Raw genomic sequence first — 21,456 nt, 5'->3', positions numbered from 1 at the left:
TCTATCACCAGCAATCAAACGGATTCAAATGCATGAAAACTATTCATTTCTCAGGTGCAGTTACAAATGGGAAAATGAAAATTGAAAAACTATAAAGTGCGAGTGGCATATATATAATATATGTATATATATTTTACGTGTGCACGTACGCTTTAATGTATATATATATATATATATATATATATATATATATCATGAGAACTCCGAATGTTAAAAATAAAAATAATATAAATCATTGATTTAGGAAAGTTAAAGAGATTGAATTTCTCGAGTAAACTTTCCAAGCGATGTGATTGATTGATGGTACAAATTTGAGTTCTGAATAATTAAGCATTCATATAATTAAACCGGCTTCCTATTTAATTTAACCAAACTTTAAAAAAAATCCTCAAGAATTCACGTTACTTGACCTTCTAGTTCTGATTTACAATTAAATTTAAATAGAATTAATAATCAATAGGCTAATTTATTGTAATTAAATATTTAGTTAATACGTTGAAAATATTTATTATGAATTTTAATTACATGAAAACAAAGATTCCATCACCTTGGATAAGTTGTAAAAAAAGAATTAGAAGGGTAGTAGTTGCAACGATTGACATGCAGAGCATGACGTTATGATTTGATGAAGAAAGCTCTACAAACAAGATAGAAGAGATGGAGAAATTTCCATATACAGCACAGTCTACGGATCAAATCACATTTAAATAAATACTAAAATCAACATGACCGACCGTCTACTGAGCTATAGTCTGCCTAAACATATGAAGCAAGAATTTCCATTCCTAAGTTGGTTGGTTGGTTCTCTATTATAAATATACACATCTATGCTAGCTATGTCACAGTCCCATCATTGCAATTCCCAGCTCCTTCTTCCATTTAACCTGCTGTTGCAACTAAGTCACTAAAACAGTCCCACCATACATATTAATAAAAGAATAGTCAAAGATATCATGATACTCACCCTTAGTATTACGATTATGTGAAACCGAAGGAATCTTAGAAATGATCAAAGAGCTTTGCAATCCTTCTAATAGCTGCAACCCAGCCACCACACCAGATCAGATTCAAAAACATAACGTCATAAGATTACACAACAGAAAAGAACCACTCAGTTACTGAAACTTACTCTTGATGTTGGCTGGATTCTGCGATTGGATCTGCGAGGCTCAACGACATCAGATGCTGATTTTATAGAATTGTCATTCAAAGCCTTATCGGTGTCACCTTTACCCATCTTATCCCGGGCCGGCGCAAGTTTTCCTTTGCTTGCCCTTGATGAGGATGCCCTTTTAGGTGGAAGGGCATCAACCGAAGATACCAGTGATGAAAACAAGATTGGTGCTTGAGTTGTTCCATCAGTCGTCGTCGTAGATTGGGGTGCTCTCTCCACCTTACTTTCGCTCTGGGAAGCATTCTTTAAGTGACTTGAATACTCCTTTATCCTTTCTGTAGTACCTGTCAGCTCAATGGCATGAGAAAAAAGAATTTGATAAAGAAATGTCTTTTGCTAGAATTACTACCCAAAAACAGTGGTTTTCCAGACTTACTTGTCTTGCCTTTGGAATCGGCTCCATGTTTCTCTTTGGAACCATTTTTCCAACCTCTAGACCCTGAACTAGGAGGCATCAAGAAATTTGCTAGTTTAACCGAATCACTTGTATCATTGGCCTTGCTGCTTTCATGTGCCACGTAGTGCTTGCTTACTTCCATGAATTTTCTCTTCTTCCCAGGTTTAGGAAGACCAAAAATAACTTTTGATTCTTTTTGAAGACCGTTCCTCATTGTTCTTTGTGCATCCTGTTTATTTTGATTCTTGCTGTTCTTACCGATGTTAAAAACTTTATCGTTTTCAGTCAAATTAAGTAATGTCGTCTCATCAGATTTTGCCGACTCCACAGCATCAACACCTTTCGGCATTTTGTCTTTCCCTTTTACCTCTACCGCATGAGTACCCAGTTTAGGTCGTTTTTCTTGCGGTGTATCACCCTGTATTCAAAAACGTGAAAGATGGTAAAGAGAAACATAAATTGGGGCACTAGAACACTCTAGAAGAACCAAAAGATAAAGTACCTCATGTGTAGAACTATCATTTGCTCCAAGTTTGGAAGATTGAATCCATTTACCATCCTTCCAAACAAGGGATGGACGGAGATGCCAAGCTCTGACAACCAATGTTTCTCCAAAAGCTGGATAAAACCAATATTATAAACATTTTCCGAGAATACGGAACTAATGTGTTTTATACCTTAGTAATAATTAAGAACCACAGAATACCAAAATGTTTAATTAAATAAAGTGCATACCAGGAAAGTGAACAGTAAATGTTGTTTCATCCTTTTTATTCTTCTCTGTGACTACTCCTTCCCGCCAGCTGATGACAAAAATTACCATGTGAGAGAACTTTAACAGATATTTATCTTGTTCAGTTTTAATTTCATAAATATTTATGCTTTAAAAAAATTATTGGAATAGTCGTTTGCTCACAAGTACAACATCTAATTGAACCATCATACCTTAATATATTTAAACTACTTGGACAGAAAAACAAATGGGAAATGATATAATTAAATTTAGGGAGAAGATGAATAAAAAAAATTCTAATTTCATATGACAACAAAACCAACACCATCTCCGTGATGAAGCAAATCAAATGAGAAAATATCATATATCCATACATAATAAGTTACATTGATATTGAAGAAATGGCCATCATTAATAGACAGCTAACTAAAAGAACTCTGTATTAGCAAACCTTTCTTGTAACCATGCATCAACTCTGTCTCCAACTGACCAAGCATAATCTCCCATAGCAGCTCTTCGTCTCTTTCTTGTTCCTTCATATTGTAAAGCAGTAACAGGGCGAGCAGTGCGTATTCTGGGGGGGTTGTCTCCATCACATTCAAGAGATACCCATTCTTTCAAGGGTCCTGCACCTATAAAAGATAGCAATATTTTTAATCACAATAATAAATACACTAATAAAAAATTGAATAAAATGTAAATCAACAAAACCATCTCAATTTTTTTCATGATTTATCCAAAATTAATTTCTAGCCAAGTTTGAATTAGTTTATGAACTTCGCCAACTAATGAATAAGATGCTTCTGTTCAAATCAAAGTACAAGCATAAAGATATTTGACCAACCTTCAGCAGCTACAAGTGAACTGTAGCATACATATGCTTTACCATCCTTCAAACTCAAAATATTGGCTGGGAACCATGCAGCTTTAAACCCTTCATCATCCTTGAAAACCTGAAACATTCAATTTATTAGGATTATTATAAAATGAAAGAGTAACATTTTTTCAAAATGAAAAGAATGCATTCCAGACCCAAGCAAACATTATAAAATGAAACAATGGCCACTAATCTGGTCACTTTAACTACTTCTACATAAACAAGAAAAAACAACAAATAAAAATAAAAGCAACCTCTATGAGTAAGCCCTCCTTGATGCTACTTCTATCCAGACCCTCAAATCCACCACTAACAGTAAAAGGAGCCTCAGTTTCCGGCGTAGATACATGAACCTCATCAACAGGCTTGATTAAATCAGAAATAACCTTGCGTCCCTTTGATCCTCTTGATTTCTTTTCATTGGTCTTAATGGAAGACGAAATTCCACCACCAGATAAAATGTCTCTGTTTTGTGCATAAGAAGTTTCAGGAATATCTATTACATTGTCAATGTTCGCCATATCTCTGGTACTGTCCTTGAAATTTCCAAATTGCTGAGAAGAGTCCCGGGCTGATTTCAAACATCCCTCTGGGCCAGCTTCTACTAACTGGCTTAATGTAAAAGGATCACCCATACTTACAATTTTTCCTGCTTGAGATACAGCTTCCGCTGCCAGCTCAGCAGCCTTCACAATGGCATCCATATTTTCAGCTCTTTTAGTGGCAGCTGAAGCAGCATCCACTCTCCTTTTAACAGCTTCCTTGGCAGCAACAATGATAGAACCAGGACTACTAGTTCCATTAGCACCATTCAAGATAGAAGCAGGGGTAGCTTTACCCAAGTTATTGGTACCATCAGAATGAGAAATCTGATTAATTAGGCTTGAATTATCATAACCAGATGAAAGTAATGCTTCATCAGCCATTAATTTTGCTTGAAGAGCAGCATTTGATGCAACATTTGCAGCTGCAGCTGCTGCCTTTGCAATGGAAGCTGCTGCTGCAGCTGCAACTGCCGCAGAAGCTAATTTAGCCTCAATATCTGGCATCAAGCCAGAATTTTTATGCTTATCCAACTGATTCCATAACTCTATGGTATGATTCACTGCAGCAGCAGACAGAGCAGCAGCCTCCTCGGCATGATCTTTTGCCTCCTTAACTTTCATAAGAGATTCGTCTGACATAATTCTTTTCTCAACATTCTGATCATTTTTTGATTGATCAACAAGAGGAGATACAGACACAACTGACTTTTCAACAGTAGTTATTGGCAAATTCCCGCCAGGGGCCACTACTGCAACAGAAGTAGAGCTATGGCTACCAACAGCAGAAGCCAATGATTGCAAAGCCCTCTGGCCAAAATCCTCAGATACCACAGTTTTTTTTCTTTTTTTGGGCTTTGGATCTGAAGAATGTTGAGCAGGTGATACTGCCATATTGTTTGCATCAATCAAAGAGGCAGTTCCTGCAAAGATACTTTGCAAACCTGCACCGGAAGTAGGGAGACCAGAAGTAACATTCTTTATGCTAGAGGAAGGAGGCTGAGATACTTTGATTGGGCCTAGCTTAATTGTATCTGAGACAGGTGACGCAGAAATATGGGTGCTATTGTCAGGTGCGGGAGTTGGAGAAGCAATCCACGTTCCTCGAAGGGGTGTCTGGGATATCCAAGGTGTGTTAGGTCCAAGAAAGTTCCTTACAGGAGTAGTTTGATAAGGATGCAATGGAGTAATTGCCGGTGGATAATCCACAACCGACCCTCTTGCAAGGGCACTAGATTGCAGAGAATCACCACCCAAACCCAGAGTTGATAGACTCCAAAGGGGGGATGAAAGAGGTATTAAGGGGTTTACAACTGGTGGAGTAGCCTTGCTGTTGGTTCGACCAAGTGGTGAAGAGATACTTTTCCCTTGAATAGCACTTTGCTTAGGCGGCAAATCAGAGCTTCTAGCAACTGCAGATCTCAATTAGCAGGAGTTAATCAAACAAGTCAAATAACATCAAAGAACAAGCTATATCACAAGAAATACCAGATCGTGGTTGCAAAGGTGTTTCTGGGTTAGGAGGATGAGATTTTTGACCATGTTGCCTTTCCATGCAGGCACGCCAAGCATTCTCCCAAAGGCCCCTACCACCATCTAAACACAATGTCTACGAACTCAATATTTACTTTTATCAAAAAGAAAAGAACATGTCAGGGAGTCATGAAAACCAAAATTAACCTGATCCCCCAAAGGCCGATATCATGTAAGCCTCATCCGGTATTGTGCCTTGTCTGCAGCAACATAAATAAGAATAAACAAATAGCGAGTTATTTGTTATTCCATAAAATGCAGAACATTAATAACAATATCATGCAGATCTAAATGGATCTGGTGACCTAAGCCTCAATATTTTTTTATCGAATATGGAATAGGTTTAAGTTCTACACATCAATTAAAAGAAAAAGAAAAAGTCTACAATGAAACAAGATTTTCCAACTTTTCAACTAACCATGGGACCACGGATGTTATGTGAAGTCTAAAGTAAGATAGTAAGCGAAAAAATGCAGATTTTGGACACATAACCACATGCACACATCACATTGGTGTAGCATCCATAAAAATTAAAATCCATACAATATTTGAACTCACATCAAAGCTCCATAGACAAAGATCTGTGCACGTAATTGTACTTGCTGCACATCTGTGAAAGGCTGATGAAATAAAACAGGAGAAGCAGAAGTGTTCAAATCCGGAAGGCTAGATGTTGAAGTATTTACAAGAGCAAATGACTTTGTACTATTTGACTCAATGTGCCCATACTGCTGCACTTCATTTGACTGCATCATCTGGAAACCAGGAGATGGACTCAGGGAAACTTTGATTGGTTTATCACCTCTGTCAGACTGTCTAGTCAGAGTAGTGTCCTTTGCACGACTTCCTCTTTTAGAAGATTCTTTTCCAGCACTCTTATTAGATACTCGCCTAGTTTTGCGCTCAGGTGTAGCTTTAGAAGCACTGTGTACAGCCCCTACATCTGATATTTGTTGATTTCCATGAGATGATTTTCTTACAGCTTTGGTTTTTGAAGGACCTATCCCAGAAGTAGGAAATCCCTCCGTAGCCTTCAACAATAGTGCAAAGGGAGAAAAAAAACACATGAAAAGTATAAGATCATTTGTCATTCATAATATACAAAACAGATCATACCAGCCACACATTTCACATAAATAAGCTTTCAAGAAGTCACCTTATACATTCAGGAAGATGCTCAATCAGGAAACAAAAGCAATAACAATAATAACAATAAGATTCAAAACCCTTAGTTTGGATTGTAAACTGCAACAAGACTTACTGATGATTTTTTTACTGTTTCAGTAACAGGAATTGATTGCATCTTGTCAACATCTTCTGTATTCACATCTGCGACATCCTTTTTGGATAAATCAGTCACTGACTTTAACTCAGGAGTTGAGCTTCTTTCATCTTTAGATGAATTATTCTCCTTTAAATCTTGAGCAGTAGACAATGTATCTTTTGAACTACCATTTATCATCTCAGAAACTTGGGTGTTCTGTTTAGCAGAAGCCTTGATTTGATTTTTATCTTTTTCTGTTTGGGAAGGGCTTCCAAGTGTGCTAGAAGGATCACAACTACTGTTTTCAGGAAAGCTTCCACCTCCAGTCTCACGTAAATCAATGCAAGAGTCCGGTACAGATGCAGAAGATATAGAATCTTGGTTTCCAGGTGCAATGTCATCTACAAAGTTCACATTGAAATCGGTATGGAAACATTTGAAGAGATCTTAAAATAAAAATAAAAAAACATACAATAAACATAAAAAACTAAGTCGGATGACAAAAAATAACAGTACCATCATGACGTGGTTATTTATCACCCTTGTTACAGATAGAATAGTGTAGCATCTTAATAAAAAGGAAATTATATATAACATAAAGGTATGGATTAAAAACATAGCAGTCATCATAATCACTAAAACGCCAAGACTGACACATAACACTCACATGAAACCTAGAAGACTAAATTCTTCTTAGGATCAACACATTTTTTTCTACTATTTGCTTTTTATACCTGAAGATTCTCCTTGTGGAAGGATTTGTGGTCAATATCTACTTTCAAATAAAATTTATCGGTTTTAACCTTTCTACCGGCACAAAGCTCCAATTCCTCTGTTCTTTTGTACACAGGATTCCTCCAGTGCAAACTCAACTTTTTCAGGTCTGTTTGCTACGGCATTTCATTTCTCCACAATGTACCCTCTATTGATGGGCAGTTGCGTATGTTTCTTGAAATTTATGGATGACCTACCCTGCCCATTTAGATATCTTTATCTCCCAATTTATTTGACTTTTTAGGCGAAGCAGTAAACAATGATAGTGTCCATCCTCATAAATTTTTCTGTCCTCTCCATGGGTTTCAGCTTAAGGTAGAACTTTTACTTCATCATGTATCAAAAGGAATTGGATGATTCTCTCAACACCATGGTAATCCTGTCATTTTTGCTACCCTGCTACCTATTATTTTTTTCTTCTTTCAAGTGACACTATTATCTTAATAATTTCTTAGATTTAGGGTAATAGCATCACAAAACAAAGGGGAAGGTTTTGAGAAATCATTAAGCTCTCTTCAACATAAAATTTAACAAAAATTTAGACAAAACATGAATGACTGGCCGCCATGTAATATATATGTTTTCTCCACTTTTTATAACTGATAAGGGAAGTTACAAGTGGACAACAAGAATGGATTAAAAATTACCTAATTTTTCTGAGGAAGGCTTGTCAGGATTCTCCTGCACGGTCTCATTGTCATCCTTATTGGAAGAGACTGCAACACCATCACTCTTGTTGTCCGAAGATGCACACATAACTTGAGGAATACTAATCTCTTTTGCAAACTCTCGAATATCTTTATCATTTTCTGTTCCTTGAGTTTCACCAATCTTTACAGCACTGATAGTTCCTAAAATTTGCTGACTATCACTACCACATAACAGTTGACTAGAAATATCAGAAGACTGGGGTTTTTCAGCTTCTGTGACGACAGGACATGGAGCAGTTTCCCTTTCAGAAGATCCAATAATGGTAGATGGGCCTGCTTCCCCAGCTTCTTTTCCTGCAGATTCTTCATTTCCCTTGGCAGAAGAATATCCAACAGGAGTTATCCCTTGAAAATCATTGTGACTAGTAACTTCATGACTGGAAACAACTTCGCTAAAAGGTGGAATGTCTACCTCATGTAATGTCAAACTACTATTTTGCAAAACAACCTGTGAAACTGAAATGATGATGAAAAGAAACCTTTTAAGTTAATGAGTTAGTAGAAATCCAATTAAATATTAGTGTAGGACCTTTTACTATATCAGTTAACAAGTGACACATCATTGTGGAACCTAAAGGGTTGTTCGGTTTTGAGAAAAACAATTCATGTGTATCTAATTTTTGGTAATAATTTTTAAGAGTTACACTGTTTCCTAGTTTTCAATGATTTATACAAGAAATTGTGAAAACAACATATTAGTATTTATATTGATTAGTGAAAACAGGAAACGACATTTTCTCAACCCAAACAGGCCTGAGATTTTCACCTGTAGTGCAAGGTTTTTTAAATATTAATTTTGACTTTGCTAATATGAACATTAAATCCCTATAACGTACCTGATTTGTTGACAGGTGTAGAATAGGTTGATATTGAGGAAGTCATTAATTCAGTTTCCAAGGTACTTTCACTAAGACATGATGAAACCACTCCCTTATCCACGAGATGGGATTGATCAACATCACAATCCATTTGGCTAGAATCAGAAGGAACTCTTTTACTTTCATCATTGACAGAGACAAGTTGATTGCATTTATCACTGTCATTCTGTCTGTCAGATTGATTGCTCACACACATTTGAGTAGAATCACCTAAAATCGAAGATTTTGTTGAAACAGTCAACACACCACTGCTTGAAAAACCTCCTACCCTATTGTCACTAATTCCTTCACTAATAATAGAAATGTTGTTTTCCTCTGCTGTAAAGACAGATGCCTCCAACTTGCTTGACAAAATATTTGTATCCACATGATTAGCATTGTTCAGCAGCTGATCCTGATCATTGACAGACACAGCTTGCTCGGATTTTCCATATTCATTTTGTCTATCAGGATCATTGTTTGCACATAGTTCAGTAGGCTCACCCAAAATGGAAGATTTTGTTGAAAGGTCGGTCACACTGCTATTTGTAAAACCTATACTATCGTCACCATTTCCTTCACTAGTATTGGAAATGTTATTTTCCTCTGCAGTGACCATAGATGCCTCAACCTTGCTTGATAAAATCACTGTGTTCACATTACCACCAGTGTTCAACAGCTCAACTTCCTCAGTAACACTGCTCCCACCATAGGTCATCTTAGTGACATCCATAATTTGCTGCATATTGGACAAATTTTCACAATTGGAATTACTAACCTCAACCACTTGCCCCTCAGAGATTGAATCATCTTTAATTGATATTTCTGGCAATCCATGTGTATTTGGTACAGACTGATCATCCATTACCACATCTTTAAGCAACATTGTATCTTCACTTGCATTGTTCTGAGACTGATCACCACCTTCACTGCTTTTTTCAGCAGCTTTCTGCAAGTCAGAAAGAGCAACAGAATCCATTCCCCTGGAACTCTCTAAACTACCTAACCCAGTCTGAAGACCATCAACTACATCCCCACCTTCCAAAGTCACATCTGCAGGGATTGAATGAAGGGATTTATCCAGATGGTGCACATCACCCCCAACAGCATCTCCATCCTGAGTCTGTGTGTCTACCAAAACAGCTTCATCCATCACAGAAGATTCCAAATCTTGATTATTAGTATGTTCTTGAATAGGACCTTGCTTCTCATCATGCATATTATTCATAGATGATTCAGCAAAATTAGTATGAACGGCAGATGAATCACCTTGAGTTTTGATAGGAAATGAATCATCATCAACAATCTCAACTTCTCTTTGACTTGAATTCTTATTTTTGTCATTAGTATAGAGAGACAGACTCCCTTCAGACATCGGCAAGTCATAATTTCTACGGATATCACTTAGTTCAGGATTACTTGCAGTTCCATCAAAGGATAATTCCCCTTCATGGCCTTGGGACAATCCATCCTCAGGTTTATCCATTCCTACATCTTTCAATTCAGAAAAACTTGCATGAGTACCACCAGATGGATGAACATCTGAAATACTGTCTTTAAATTCATTTATGTCCTCAAATTTGGAATTGGTGTCCATTTGCTTAGCTAAGCAAGCCAGTTCATCACAGGCATCTGATTCCTGAATAACTGTTTGTCTAGGAATATAGTCTTCCTGCCCAACAGATTTTAAAAGCATTTCAACAGATTCCGAGGAAGTGGCCTCCGACCAAACATTGCCATGCCTTGATATAGTGCAAGATTCAGCTGCAGTTGAACTGAACTCTATTCCACTACCACCTCGAGAGAATGCGTCAATCCACTGGTTATCTTCGTTGCTTTCAATGCCAAGGAAAACTTCAGTTTCTACTAAACTATCAAATCTTAAATTTGCTTGAAGACTTTCATCAAAATCAAACTTGGGAAGAGCATATGGCCTTAATACTGGAGGAAACTTGGCACTACCTTCACCAGCTAAATGGAGATTCTGGTTTTGAAAATCATTGTCATCATAATCCATGGGTGAATCCCTAAAACAAATATGCACGTAAGAATAAGAGTAAGAGAAAGAACAGTGATAGAGACCTTAAACCTGATAAAAATATGTGCATGAATAGACAGAAAGACCTGTACAGATACAAATGCAAAAAAGTAGACAGAGGTACATACAAGATCCCTCACATTCATCATCCAAGGATAAGCATATACACATTACACACAGATGGAAGCACAAAATGCATAGAAATTAAAGAATAAATTGTTGTCAAGTTGCCAGCAAATTACAGACCACACATAAAGCAAAAAAAATACATAGAAACTCAATTTAAAAAAGCAAAAAAAAAAACATATTAAAACATACCACAACTTTATAATTTGATATTTCAAGGCTGCTACACTACCTAATATAGCCAAAGAAAAGAAAAAACAAATACCATGGTACTGTTAAATTAGGTTCTGGTATTGTAATGGTACACTTTTTAGGCTGAGGAAGTAGAAACCAATCCCTAAGATTTAAAGGTTTGTTACTGAATAGAGAAGTGATTTTGAATGTGGAAGATAAAGCTGTATAACTAAGGACCAAATTAAGATTCCATAAATGATTCCTACATGTTAATCTTGACTGTCATACTGTGAGAAAACTTCTTATGCAAGGGTCTAAGGAACATCACCGACCTATTTATTAGTCTGATTAAAAACATGGCAAGGTCAAAAATGGATACATCAGACAGTTCTTTTCAACAAAAGAGTACAAAATAAAATAAAATTCGGATCCAATTGAAGTGTTTCCTTGTTCAGACTGAGTATGAGAAGAAAAAAAGGAAAAAATCAAACAGTTTACACACACAGATTTCACTATAGTAAAGTACCATGTAGTTGAAAAAAAATTATGTGCGTGAATTAGCCCATTAGAGCAGTTAAGTAGAAAGTAATCATTTTTCAAACAAGACTCACCATTTCAAAGCAAAGGAAGCAAAAGTCTTAACCTAATCACAGCAAAGGAGAAGATTAAGAACCCAAAGTTGGACATGAACAGTACCAGAACAAGTAAGTCTAGAGACGCTACCTCCCTCCATCCGGCGAGGAAATCCAACCCTGCGTGATCTCACCTATTCCCCAATCGTGCAGTCATCTACTCCCTTCAACACAGAAATCTGAGTGTGAGCGCAATTTCACTGCACTAAATAAAAACAAAAACGGAACACTGACAGAGTCAATTGAACCTAACCGGTGGATTCAAGTTCCGGCAGATCAAATTAGGGTTCCGGCGATGACGGTGAGACTTACGAGGAAGAACGCAAACGAAACTGAAAAGGTGAGGAAATGGATTTGTTTTGTTGTTCTTTGGGTGTGGCTGTGGAAAAAGCAGTGAGTGGAGAATTTTGTTTTTTTCCCAATGAAGAGAAAATAAGTGTCAGCAAGGGGAATCCAAAATAAAAAAAGTGGGTGTGTTTGTAAATAGTCAAAATCGAATGGGCAAAGTGGGTGAAGTTTGACACGTGTGTGGTCCCGATTGGCGCGCATAAAGTATCTAATTTCTAGGGTTAAGCATGCAACCGCTATCTCTGGGAAACAGCGTCACTTCTCAAGAGGGTTGATTGGTTATTGGAAGAGAGAAGAGGGGCAAATAAGTGTCCCTCAAATTCAGATGCTCTTATCCAACGGTTCTAGGAAGTTTAAATAAATGAATCAAAGATCGGACGGTGCAATTCAACCCATTGGATTTTCCAATTTTATTACAGTTATAAGTTCAATGAAAAGCAGATAGAAAGTACAACTGACATATTACTATGAATAATAATAGTTATTATTATTATTTACAGAGTTATCCTCAACTTGGATCAGTTTAATTAGTGATTATTTAAAACTATGTGAGTTAAATTGAATATGTAAAGCTTGTGATGTTATTTATTATAAAAACTATATTTATGTGAAAAAAATTCATATTTTGAAAAGTATATTCATTTGTCTCTGTTTTAAATAAATAAAAGAAAATATAATATTTTTTTAAGATGAAAAAACAAAGAAAATAATGATTTATTTGTATTTAAAGAGGAAACTTTTTTACATTATTTTTATAATATAATTATTGACTGAATTTCTAAAAAAATATAATTGTTAAATGATTATTTAGAAGTAACCGTTATTGTAAAAAAAAATTATATTTGTACTTTCTGTGAGTTACATTTAGATATATTTTATTAACTTAATTAATTTACATATATAATTAACTAAATATTAAAATATGAATATTTAAAATGTGCAGACAGACAAGACAATGTATCCGTTTACTCTTGTATCTATAAAAATCATTGGATAAGTATAAATGTAGGTACTACATAAAAGGGTGTGATTGAAGAAATATACAAAATGTAAATATGTAAATATTTAGGTTGCTCTAACAGTTATTTGTGAGCATGCTTATTTAAAAAATAAATAAAAATACTTTCAATAAAACAATTACTCATTACAAAAATTATAAATATTTATACTTAATTTTAATCTTAAATGAGCTAAAATAAATATAGTTTAATTATTAAGCATATTTTTTCAATTCATAATTTTTTATAAGATTAAAATTAGTTAATTATAGACAAATTTATAAAATTAAGGATTAGTATTTATATTAAAATTGAATAATTAAAATCATATTTAATACATTTTTAAAATATATTTACATATTATTATATTATTTATATTAATTTAATTTAAAAAAAAATAAAAATTATGTTTTTTTTCTGTTATAACTTTTTTTATTTGTTTTTTTTCTTTTTCGATATATTTCATTCTTTTTATATCACAATTTTTATTATCAATATTATTTTTAAAATTAAATTACATTACAATCAAATCAAATTAAAAAGTTAAGAAACATTTTACATAAAACAATTTATTTCTTTGACTAAGTTTATTTTATATGTTCGAAACAATATATTTTCTTATTATGTGTGACTTTTTTATGCTTTAATATTTTCTTATTATGTGTGACCTTTTAATGCTTTAAGAAAATGGTACAGGGAAAAAATAAATTAATACTTTAAAATGAGCCGAAAATATCTACTGGAGCTCTCATTTCGATTGCATTTGTAGCTTCATCGACGTATATGACAACCTTAACCACATTATAAGATTATCGGTGCAATGCTTCACATGGAACATGTGTAGACATTTGTAAAACTATACGACGTAATTAATTTTTTTTAAACAGATTTAAAGGGAAACCATAATGATATACTTCTAGCCAGATAAGATAAGTCGAGTAATTAAATCTTAAGATAAGTCGAGTAATTAAATCTTAAGAAAATTTAACATATCTAAACATAATCTTTTATTAATTGTTTATAATAATATGGTTATATAATGTGATGACTTGTAATTTTCACTGCAATGACAAATTTTGACTATAATTGAATGGATGAAAAAATAAAATTATAAATGTAGAAATATACAAGGTACGAGAGGTAAAATAAATAAATTCCTATTAAAATTGTTATAAATAGAAAAAAACTATTTTGTTTGTAAAGTTTAAATTCACTCAAATGTTATAACAGACAATTAATATATTTTCTATTAGTCTATTTACATAAATAAAATACACAAATTTAAGTTGTTTATTATAATTTGATTATATTAAATCAGAGTTTAATCAAATATAATTTATCTCATATTTTACAAATACTCGTGAACTTTATTTACGTATCAAATTTTATAACTCACACCACTCTTGAGATGAGCTTTATGTTGTCCGTTCAGAAAAGAAAAAAGCCAAACTAATCCCACCCTTCTCTCAGAGTGAAAATCCCATTTCACTTTCTCAGAACCACATCTTCTCTAAGCAGACGGAGTAGCGACGCCAGCAGGTTCGTTTTCTGGGCTTGAAATTTGTGAATTAGGGCTTGAAATTGCTGAGTTTGAGATTTTCTTTTGTAAGTACTCTTCCCACCACTGAAAATGTGTGAATTAGGGCTTGAAAAGATTTACTAATCTTCCAAAAGAGTAGCCGATCTACAGTTTTCATTGAAAATTTATGTTATCTTTATCACCACTGGTAAACTATTAATATCGTTGCCCATAACTAAGCCAAACTCATCCAAATAAGATTTCTCGTTAGCTCCAATTAAGATTTCAGTGTTGTAATTGATGTTTCAGTGACTTGGTAGAAAGGGTATGAATTTGATTTGTGGTTGTGATTGTTGTATAAGCACAATGACATTTTGACAGTGATTGGTTATTAGTGGAGTCGAGAAGATGGATGAATAGTTGAAGGAAGGGGAGATTGGAGGGGTTGTGAATACTGGAAGAAAATGTGCTTGTAGGAAGGTGAGATTGGAGGGGTTGTGACAAGCCTATTTAGTCATTAAAAAAATTATGCAAAAAACTGAAAAAAAAATTTAGGCCCAATTATCCATAAAAAAGAAAAAAAATTGAAAAATCGCTGGCCAGCCACCAAGTGGCGGGATGGGTTGGATATCTTAACTCGTTTTGTAATGTCAGATTGGTCTGATCCGACCAACTTTGACGGTCCAACAAACAAAGGACGGGTTGGCCGTTTTGTCACCGACCATAGTACATTAATATATGAAATAAAGACATTTTTAATGCACATAAAAGACTAAACTTTCTTTTTATTGTAAAACTAATTTTTATATAAAGAGTCTAATGTCCAGTTTACCCTTGTCATTGGTGGAACCACTTGGTCCCTAATCTCCAATTTTTTACTTTCCTTTTCCACTGCCTTAGATCTGGTCTCTCTCTTCTACCTGTTTACACTTGATTGCTGCCGATAGCCTCAGGTTACACAGCCAGTGCTCGCCGGGTTGCCAATGCCTCTCACAAAACACTGAAAAGGTAAGTTCGTGCAATCAGTTTCATATTCTTCTTAATTTGTCCGACTCCACTCTTCATTTCATTTGTTTAGTTCATTCTTTATTTCTTTAATTTTTCACTAGAACTACCCAAGAGAGCACAGTATTCTACAAACAAGAGAGCACAGTTCTCTGCCTACCTTGCCATTCGGATTAAGATTTGTTTTCGTTTGTCAATTATATTTTGTTAGATATGATGTATGAATGCTAATGATTGAATGATTATTTGGTTCACTAACAACGATCAATTAGACATCCCTAGAGCCTCCTGAAGAGGGTTTAGGGTTTTAGTGCAAAAGCTTAAATAAGAGAAGGCTGTTCGCCAAGTCCAACCAACTTGGTTGCTTCTTATTGTTTCCCAGTGTTAATGATTCTTTGTTTTTGCTAGTGCTATTTGCGGCAATTAAGGTTTTATTCATGCAATGTACAATTTTTTCTGGTCTGAAATCGTGTCCTCTTTTTGTGAATTATTCTTTTTTTTTTATTTGTAGTTTCACCTGGACATCGATAATGTATACATTGCATGGCTAAGTATTCAACTATTATTTCGGCCATTGTGCTGTTAATCATTATGCATTTAATGGTCATCCTTCCCAATTTTTCTCAGCTCTATCACCCACCTCTGCCAGGTAATTTGACACCTTACTCAGTTTAACCTGAATCCAACTCTAGGTGATCTACCTAACACGGTTTCTTTTGATCCCAAACTGGATCCAACCCAAGTTGAGCCCCAATTTAAAGTGAATTTGGTAGATTTAAATATCAAGAGAATCCACGCTTACATTTGACCAAACCTTACGCGCACACCTTCACCGCTGCTCATCACCAGTAATCTCTGAATATACTTATAGTCCTACTTTACATTCACCATGAATTTCTCTTTCCTTCTTTTTATTTTGGACTTTGAAGAAATCTTGTTCATTAGTAATTTTGAAACTGCAATTTTGGATGTCACACAATTGATTTGGGGCTGACCTTTGCTTTTAGAGTTCTATAATCTTATTCTGTTTGAAATTGCTGACAATATTATCAGTATTATGGTATTTTTTAATGAATCAGTAAGTTGCATAAATTGACAATGGCAGCTAACAATGACTGTATTCCAAACAAATGATGTTTGGAGTGCGTTATGGTGAATATTTGCTCTTGCAATATGGTCTTATTCTTCGTTGTTTGGAGTGTGCCAATGCAATTTTTAATTGTGTCGAATTCTATTCTGTGAAATTGTTCCTCATGTATATGGTGGTTATTGGCCAATTATGAAGGTCTATTAATGTGATGAGCATACATGTGTTAGGGTTTTGATTTTTCGGTGATTACCAATCTATTCATCCCTGTTGATCAAGAATGCAATTCTTTGGGGGTTCTGAGATCAGTCCTTCACCTCCTGCCCCATCAGCTCCAGGAAACAATGGCCATATGATGTATGTGTTTAATAGGAATGGTGTGTGCCTGCTCTATAGGGAGTGGAATCGCCCCTTGCGGACATTGGATGCCCAACAAGACCATAAGTTAATGTTTGGTCTGCTTTTCTCTCTGAAGTCTTTAACTGCCAAGATGGATCCCACTAGGTATGTTTCTCTCGTGCATTTCGAATAAGTGCAAAATAATCCTTCCAGCTATTCTAATCCTATGTTTACAGTTTAAGTTTACTTCCACGATTAATTTCTGAATACAAGAAAGCAACTTATCTCCTTCAAAGTAATTTGAAGACTGCATATACTAGTAATGTTTGAAATTAAAGGAACTTTATGTCAGTGTTGCAAAATTTGCCATGTTGCTAGCAAGTTATTTTGGTATTTCTGGTGAAGTAATCACTGTCTTCAATAGTCTTCTTGGAAAGACGGCACAAATGAGCAATTATTTCTTCAAAATAAGCTAAATCAAACATATGCTAAGTCTTGTAGCTGCTGTTCTTATTCTCTGAAGAACTGTTTTTGCAGCATATTTTATTTTCTTATGTGTTGCATTAAAATTGCTTTTAGGTGTAAAATATAAAAGTGGCAAGAGATGACAAACCTGCTATTTAAAATGTATACTTTCTTTCTGCAAATAGCAAAATAAACATGTGAATAATACTTATTTACTGTAGACCTTTCTAACATACGTAAGTTGATGTTGTATGATGGTGCTTGGCTTCCTTCATAGTACCCAAGCTTGGTTAATTTGATCACCAGGAATTTAATAGGGTATTTGTTTGTTACAATGCTCTTTTATTCTTTATCCTTATTTTGATATGTTTTCCATTTTCCTTATCCTTACACCCTTTTATGCTTTGTATGATTGTAATTGATTATGTTAATACTTTTACTGAATTACTGTCAGAGTAAAGATCAACAAGTCATGGATTGTGTGGTGGACTTTTGGTGTATTCAATAAAGGAATTCACGTTGCATGTTGCACTGGCAAGTTTAATTAATTATGCTCCATATTGTTGTGCAGTGCTGCTGAGAAAGGAAACCTTGGTATGCCTCAGTTACCTGGCCAAGGTTGTTCATTTCACAGTTTCCGCACTAATACATACAAACTTAGTTTTATGGAAAGTCCTTCTGGAATAAAGGTCAGCAGCTACAATAAATTTTCGGTTTTATTTGTATGTTTGTTAGAGAGCCTTATGGATGAAGTTACTTCTTGTTCTGGAGTGTAGTGCCGAAATGTTTTGCACCTTGCCTTTTGTTCATTGATTATTGTAGCTATTTGACACTTATTCTCTATTTGTATGTTACATTTATATTTATTAATCTCATTTTGGCCAGAAAAATATTAGGTTTATTGACATGATTTTAAATGAAAACTGAAGTGGCATAGAACTGGAAAAAAAAAAGAAAAGAGAACAGGATAAAGTGAAAGAAATATTATACACCATGATATAATCTTTGGATTTACAAATTTTGGTCTGATATAAGTTTTTGAGTTACTTACAAATCCATGTATATTTGATCAATTGTGAGGATGATTAGCTTCTGTCTCACTTCATTGTTTTTAAAGCGTGTATGTTAAAATCAAGAACAATAAACTTGCTTATAAGATGCATAGGTTAGTGTTTATAATGCTGCATAGGTGATAAAATGGTTTAGAAACTTCAGATAATGGTATAAATAGTAGTGAATTTTAGTTTAGTAGATTTTCACTAAATTTATCCTTTACACTTTGTATGGTTTTGAGTGTCCTCAGGACGAAATTAAGATAGGGTGTTTGGTGGGTGAGAAAGAGAAGGGAATAATTTGAAAAACGGTAGGAGTTACTGTACTATTTCTCTCATTTATTTTTAGTCAACTCTGCATCTCTCTTCTGATCGCTTCTCTACTTCTCTTTCAATTAAGTACTTTTAGTTTTAATTTTATATCCCAATTATTTCCACTCTACCAACTTATTTTTATCCATCCTTTTTTTCTCATCTTTACCAAAGAGAGCATTAGCAGTTGTCTTAACACCTACAACAGTGGTATCTATCTTAGCAATTAAAGAGATGTAGGTGGTTGTTATAACGTACCAATTGTGACTCTGTCCTTGCTTTATACAGATAATCTTGGTGACTCATCCTAGAACTGGTGATCTACGTGAATCCTTAAAGCGTATCTACAATTTGTATGTTGATTATGTGGTCAAGAACCCGCTTTATACACCTGGATCTCCTATTAGGTAAACATAATTTATACTTCCCTCTAAATGACATATTTGTCCTTTTATCAGAAGAACGACTTATATGTTCTGTGAACGAGGTTTCAAAGTGTCATCCTCGGACACTATCATCATTAGTTGGCATCGTTCTATGACTTCAATGCATTTGGTTTTGAGGAAAGAAACAGAGAGGATGAAAAAAAAATGAAAAAATAGGTAAAAAGTAAAATTAAATGTTTAGTTGTTTGATAGGGAAGAAACAGGTGAAAAATGAAGTGTTTTTGAAGGTTATCTAATTTGATTGATTTGATAGAAAATAAGGAGAGAGATAGAGATATCAATAGAAATAAATGAGAAAAAAGATACAGTGCTTCTCGCTATTTTATTATTATTTTTTTTCATACTCCCCCTCACCAAGCAAACAAAAAATACTGTGTCCCTCATTCTTCCCTGTAGAGGTGCAATACTGATGAAGGTGAGCATGTGATACGTGGTTAGGCACACTGTCGATAGATTCAAAGCCAAACTTTGCTTAATCTATAGAGTTAGGCCACTGGGAGTCTAATGTAGATTGTCAGTTCAAGGAAGTAGACTAGTTGAAATGTTTGTAAGCTGGAATAGTACCACTTGAGTTAATACTAGACATCGAAAAAGAAAAAGTAGGGCAGGGCCATCATCACTCAATCTTTATAATTATTCCCAGTAAGTTCAGAGCTATCAATGTGGGTTGCCCAGCTAGGGTTAGAAAGCTCACTTGATAAATTTGCCACCGGAACCTTGATCCTAACCAACCCCATGTTTGCATGGAGTTCAGCTCACCAACTACAGAAAAGTATATTTAAATTTTAAATTAACTCAATCCATAAATTCAGAAAGTCATTATCTTTTCCTAGTTCCTATATAGTAAAGTCAAACAAACTACGAACAATTTATATTGATTGATACAGTAAATAAGAGTAGAACCTACCCTCTCATTAGCAACTACTGTATTTCGTGATTTTAACTACTACAACATCATATAACATGAGAGCATGGAGTTGATTTATATCTAATTAATGTCTAACTTGTTATCATATTTTATCAGTAAGTGTGACAATTGTTTTTTGTTTATAATCTAATATATTTTTGTTTTTTATCTAAGCTAATTTGTTGCTAGTTAATTATTTTCCCTATTAGCTAAAATGGTCTGATGAATTATTTTATGGTTTTATATCTTTCCTTGTTGCCACGAAAAGATTTTTGACTGGATAAACTTTTAATGGGCATTCATAGGTGTGAGCTGTTCAATACAACGTTGGATCAGTATGTGAGAGGCATTGGGTAGAAGTTGAGTTGTCTTCATTCAACACTGTTTATGACTATTGGGGTATAACGCCTTGTTTTGCATGGTGTATGTTGGAGGCACTGTGCATAGAAGCCGAGTTGTTTGACTTGTTTCCATCAAACACTGTTCATTTCATTGATTTTATTGAATCCTACAATTTATGTTACTCTGTATTTCTCTTCAAATATACATAACAAACTCAAGATACCTAGTTTGACACATGATTAGATATGATCTCCAATTTTGTCCTCAACGCTAAGATTGGGTGCATGTTTGGATTAAACTTTGCCTTCTGAAGTTTGAACTGTATTTGACAAAAATATATTTACTAATTATGTTTAGATATTTGTTGTTCAAAAGTATATTGATGAGACATTTGTTTGGATAATACTAATCAAAGTACTGTTATAGTTGAATAAATATTGCTATAACAAAAAATGAAATTTCAAAAGCAGCTCGGAGTCTTATTTTTCTGTTTGGAGTGTCTCAAACTCAGATTGGAGAGTAAATTATTAAAATAACTTCTCTTGTTTAACCTCTTCCAAAATTTAGAGTACAAAAATTCGTATTACTTTTACGAAAGACTATGTCATTTTATTTTCTTTTTCAACGTCATAGATCTTATGCAACTGAATTAAAGATTATTTTTGGTAACTATTCCAATAGGAAGGTTTAAATGAGTTTCTTGTGAAGAAGAGGGTTAGCAACACATTCCTATAAACGTGTATTTTATTATTTATTAAAATTTATTGAAAACAAAGTTAAAAGAATCATAACAAAAAGTGAGACC

General features: G+C 34.4%; 2 protein-coding genes across 6 annotated transcripts; one reads left to right on the top strand and one right to left on the bottom strand.

The window, feature by feature from the left end:
* Window positions 1-553: 553 nt before the first annotated feature.
* On the bottom strand, window positions 554-12,280 carry LOC114173009. Of its 4 annotated transcripts, XM_028057194.1 has the most exons (18): window positions 12,085-12,280; window positions 11,923-11,995; window positions 11,811-11,842; window positions 8,841-10,888; window positions 7,942-8,460; window positions 6,518-6,921; window positions 5,815-6,287; window positions 5,404-5,456; window positions 5,212-5,319; window positions 3,436-5,135; window positions 3,149-3,257; window positions 2,756-2,936; window positions 2,307-2,374; window positions 2,074-2,189; window positions 1,551-1,989; window positions 1,130-1,458; window positions 965-1,037; window positions 554-887 (listed from the first exon to the last, which is right to left on the bottom strand). In XM_028057194.1, the coding sequence occupies exons 4-18, from the start codon at window positions 10,876-10,878 to the stop codon at window positions 880-882; spliced, it is 6,618 nt and encodes a 2,205-aa protein (XP_027912995.1). In that variant the 5' UTR covers window positions 10,879-10,888; window positions 11,811-11,842; window positions 11,923-11,995; window positions 12,085-12,280; the 3' UTR covers window positions 554-879. The 4 variants fall into 4 exon arrangements, with proteins under 4 accessions (XP_027912995.1, XP_027912993.1, XP_027912996.1 ...); XM_028057192.1 differs by lacking the exon at window positions 11,811-11,842 and having other exon boundaries at window positions 11,896-11,995; XM_028057195.1 differs by lacking the exon at window positions 11,811-11,842 and having other exon boundaries at window positions 554-884; window positions 11,896-11,995.
* Window positions 12,281-14,560: 2,280 nt separating this feature from the next.
* On the top strand, window positions 14,561-21,054 carry LOC114174024 (trafficking protein particle complex subunit 1). 2 transcript variants are annotated; one of them, XM_028058757.1, is made up of 6 exons: window positions 14,561-14,716; window positions 15,597-15,704; window positions 17,019-17,292; window positions 18,164-18,281; window positions 19,245-19,363; window positions 20,615-21,054. In XM_028058757.1, exons 3-6 carry the CDS (start codon window positions 17,069-17,071, stop codon window positions 20,664-20,666), a joined length of 513 nt encoding a protein of 170 aa, XP_027914558.1. In that variant the 5' UTR covers window positions 14,561-14,716; window positions 15,597-15,704; window positions 17,019-17,068; the 3' UTR covers window positions 20,667-21,054. The 2 variants fall into 2 exon arrangements, with proteins under 2 accessions (XP_027914558.1, XP_027914559.1); XM_028058758.1 differs by having other exon boundaries at window positions 14,569-14,782.
* Window positions 21,055-21,456: the final 402 nt, after the last annotated feature.

Source organism: Vigna unguiculata, chromosome 2 (genome assembly GCF_004118075.2).
Source record: "Vigna unguiculata cultivar IT97K-499-35 chromosome 2, ASM411807v1, whole genome shotgun sequence".
Taxonomy (NCBI): domain Eukaryota; kingdom Viridiplantae; phylum Streptophyta; class Magnoliopsida; order Fabales; family Fabaceae; genus Vigna; species Vigna unguiculata.
This window is presented reverse-complemented; position numbering and strand designations above follow the sequence as displayed.

Coding starts and splice junctions, on each gene's coding strand:
- LOC114173009 (XM_028057192.1), bottom strand. CDS start 10,878: ATGGATTATGATGACAATGATTTTCAAAACCAGAATCTCCATTTAGCT. Junction 3,258..3,435: donor AGGAGGGCTTACTCATAGAG/GTTGCTTTTATT, acceptor TGAATGTTTCAG/GTTTTCAAGGATGATGAAGG. Junction 2,937..3,148: donor TTCACTTGTAGCTGCTGAAG/GTTGGTCAAATA, acceptor TATCTTTTATAG/GTGCAGGACCCTTGAAAGAA.
- LOC114174024 (XM_028058757.1), top strand. CDS start 17,069: ATGCAATTCTTTGGGGGTTCTGAGATCAGTCCTTCACCTCCTGCCCCA. Junction 17,293..18,163: donor GCCAAGATGGATCCCACTAG/GTATGTTTCTCT, acceptor ATTGTTGTGCAG/TGCTGCTGAGAAAGGAAACC. Junction 18,282..19,244: donor AAAGTCCTTCTGGAATAAAG/GTCAGCAGCTAC, acceptor TGCTTTATACAG/ATAATCTTGGTGACTCATCC.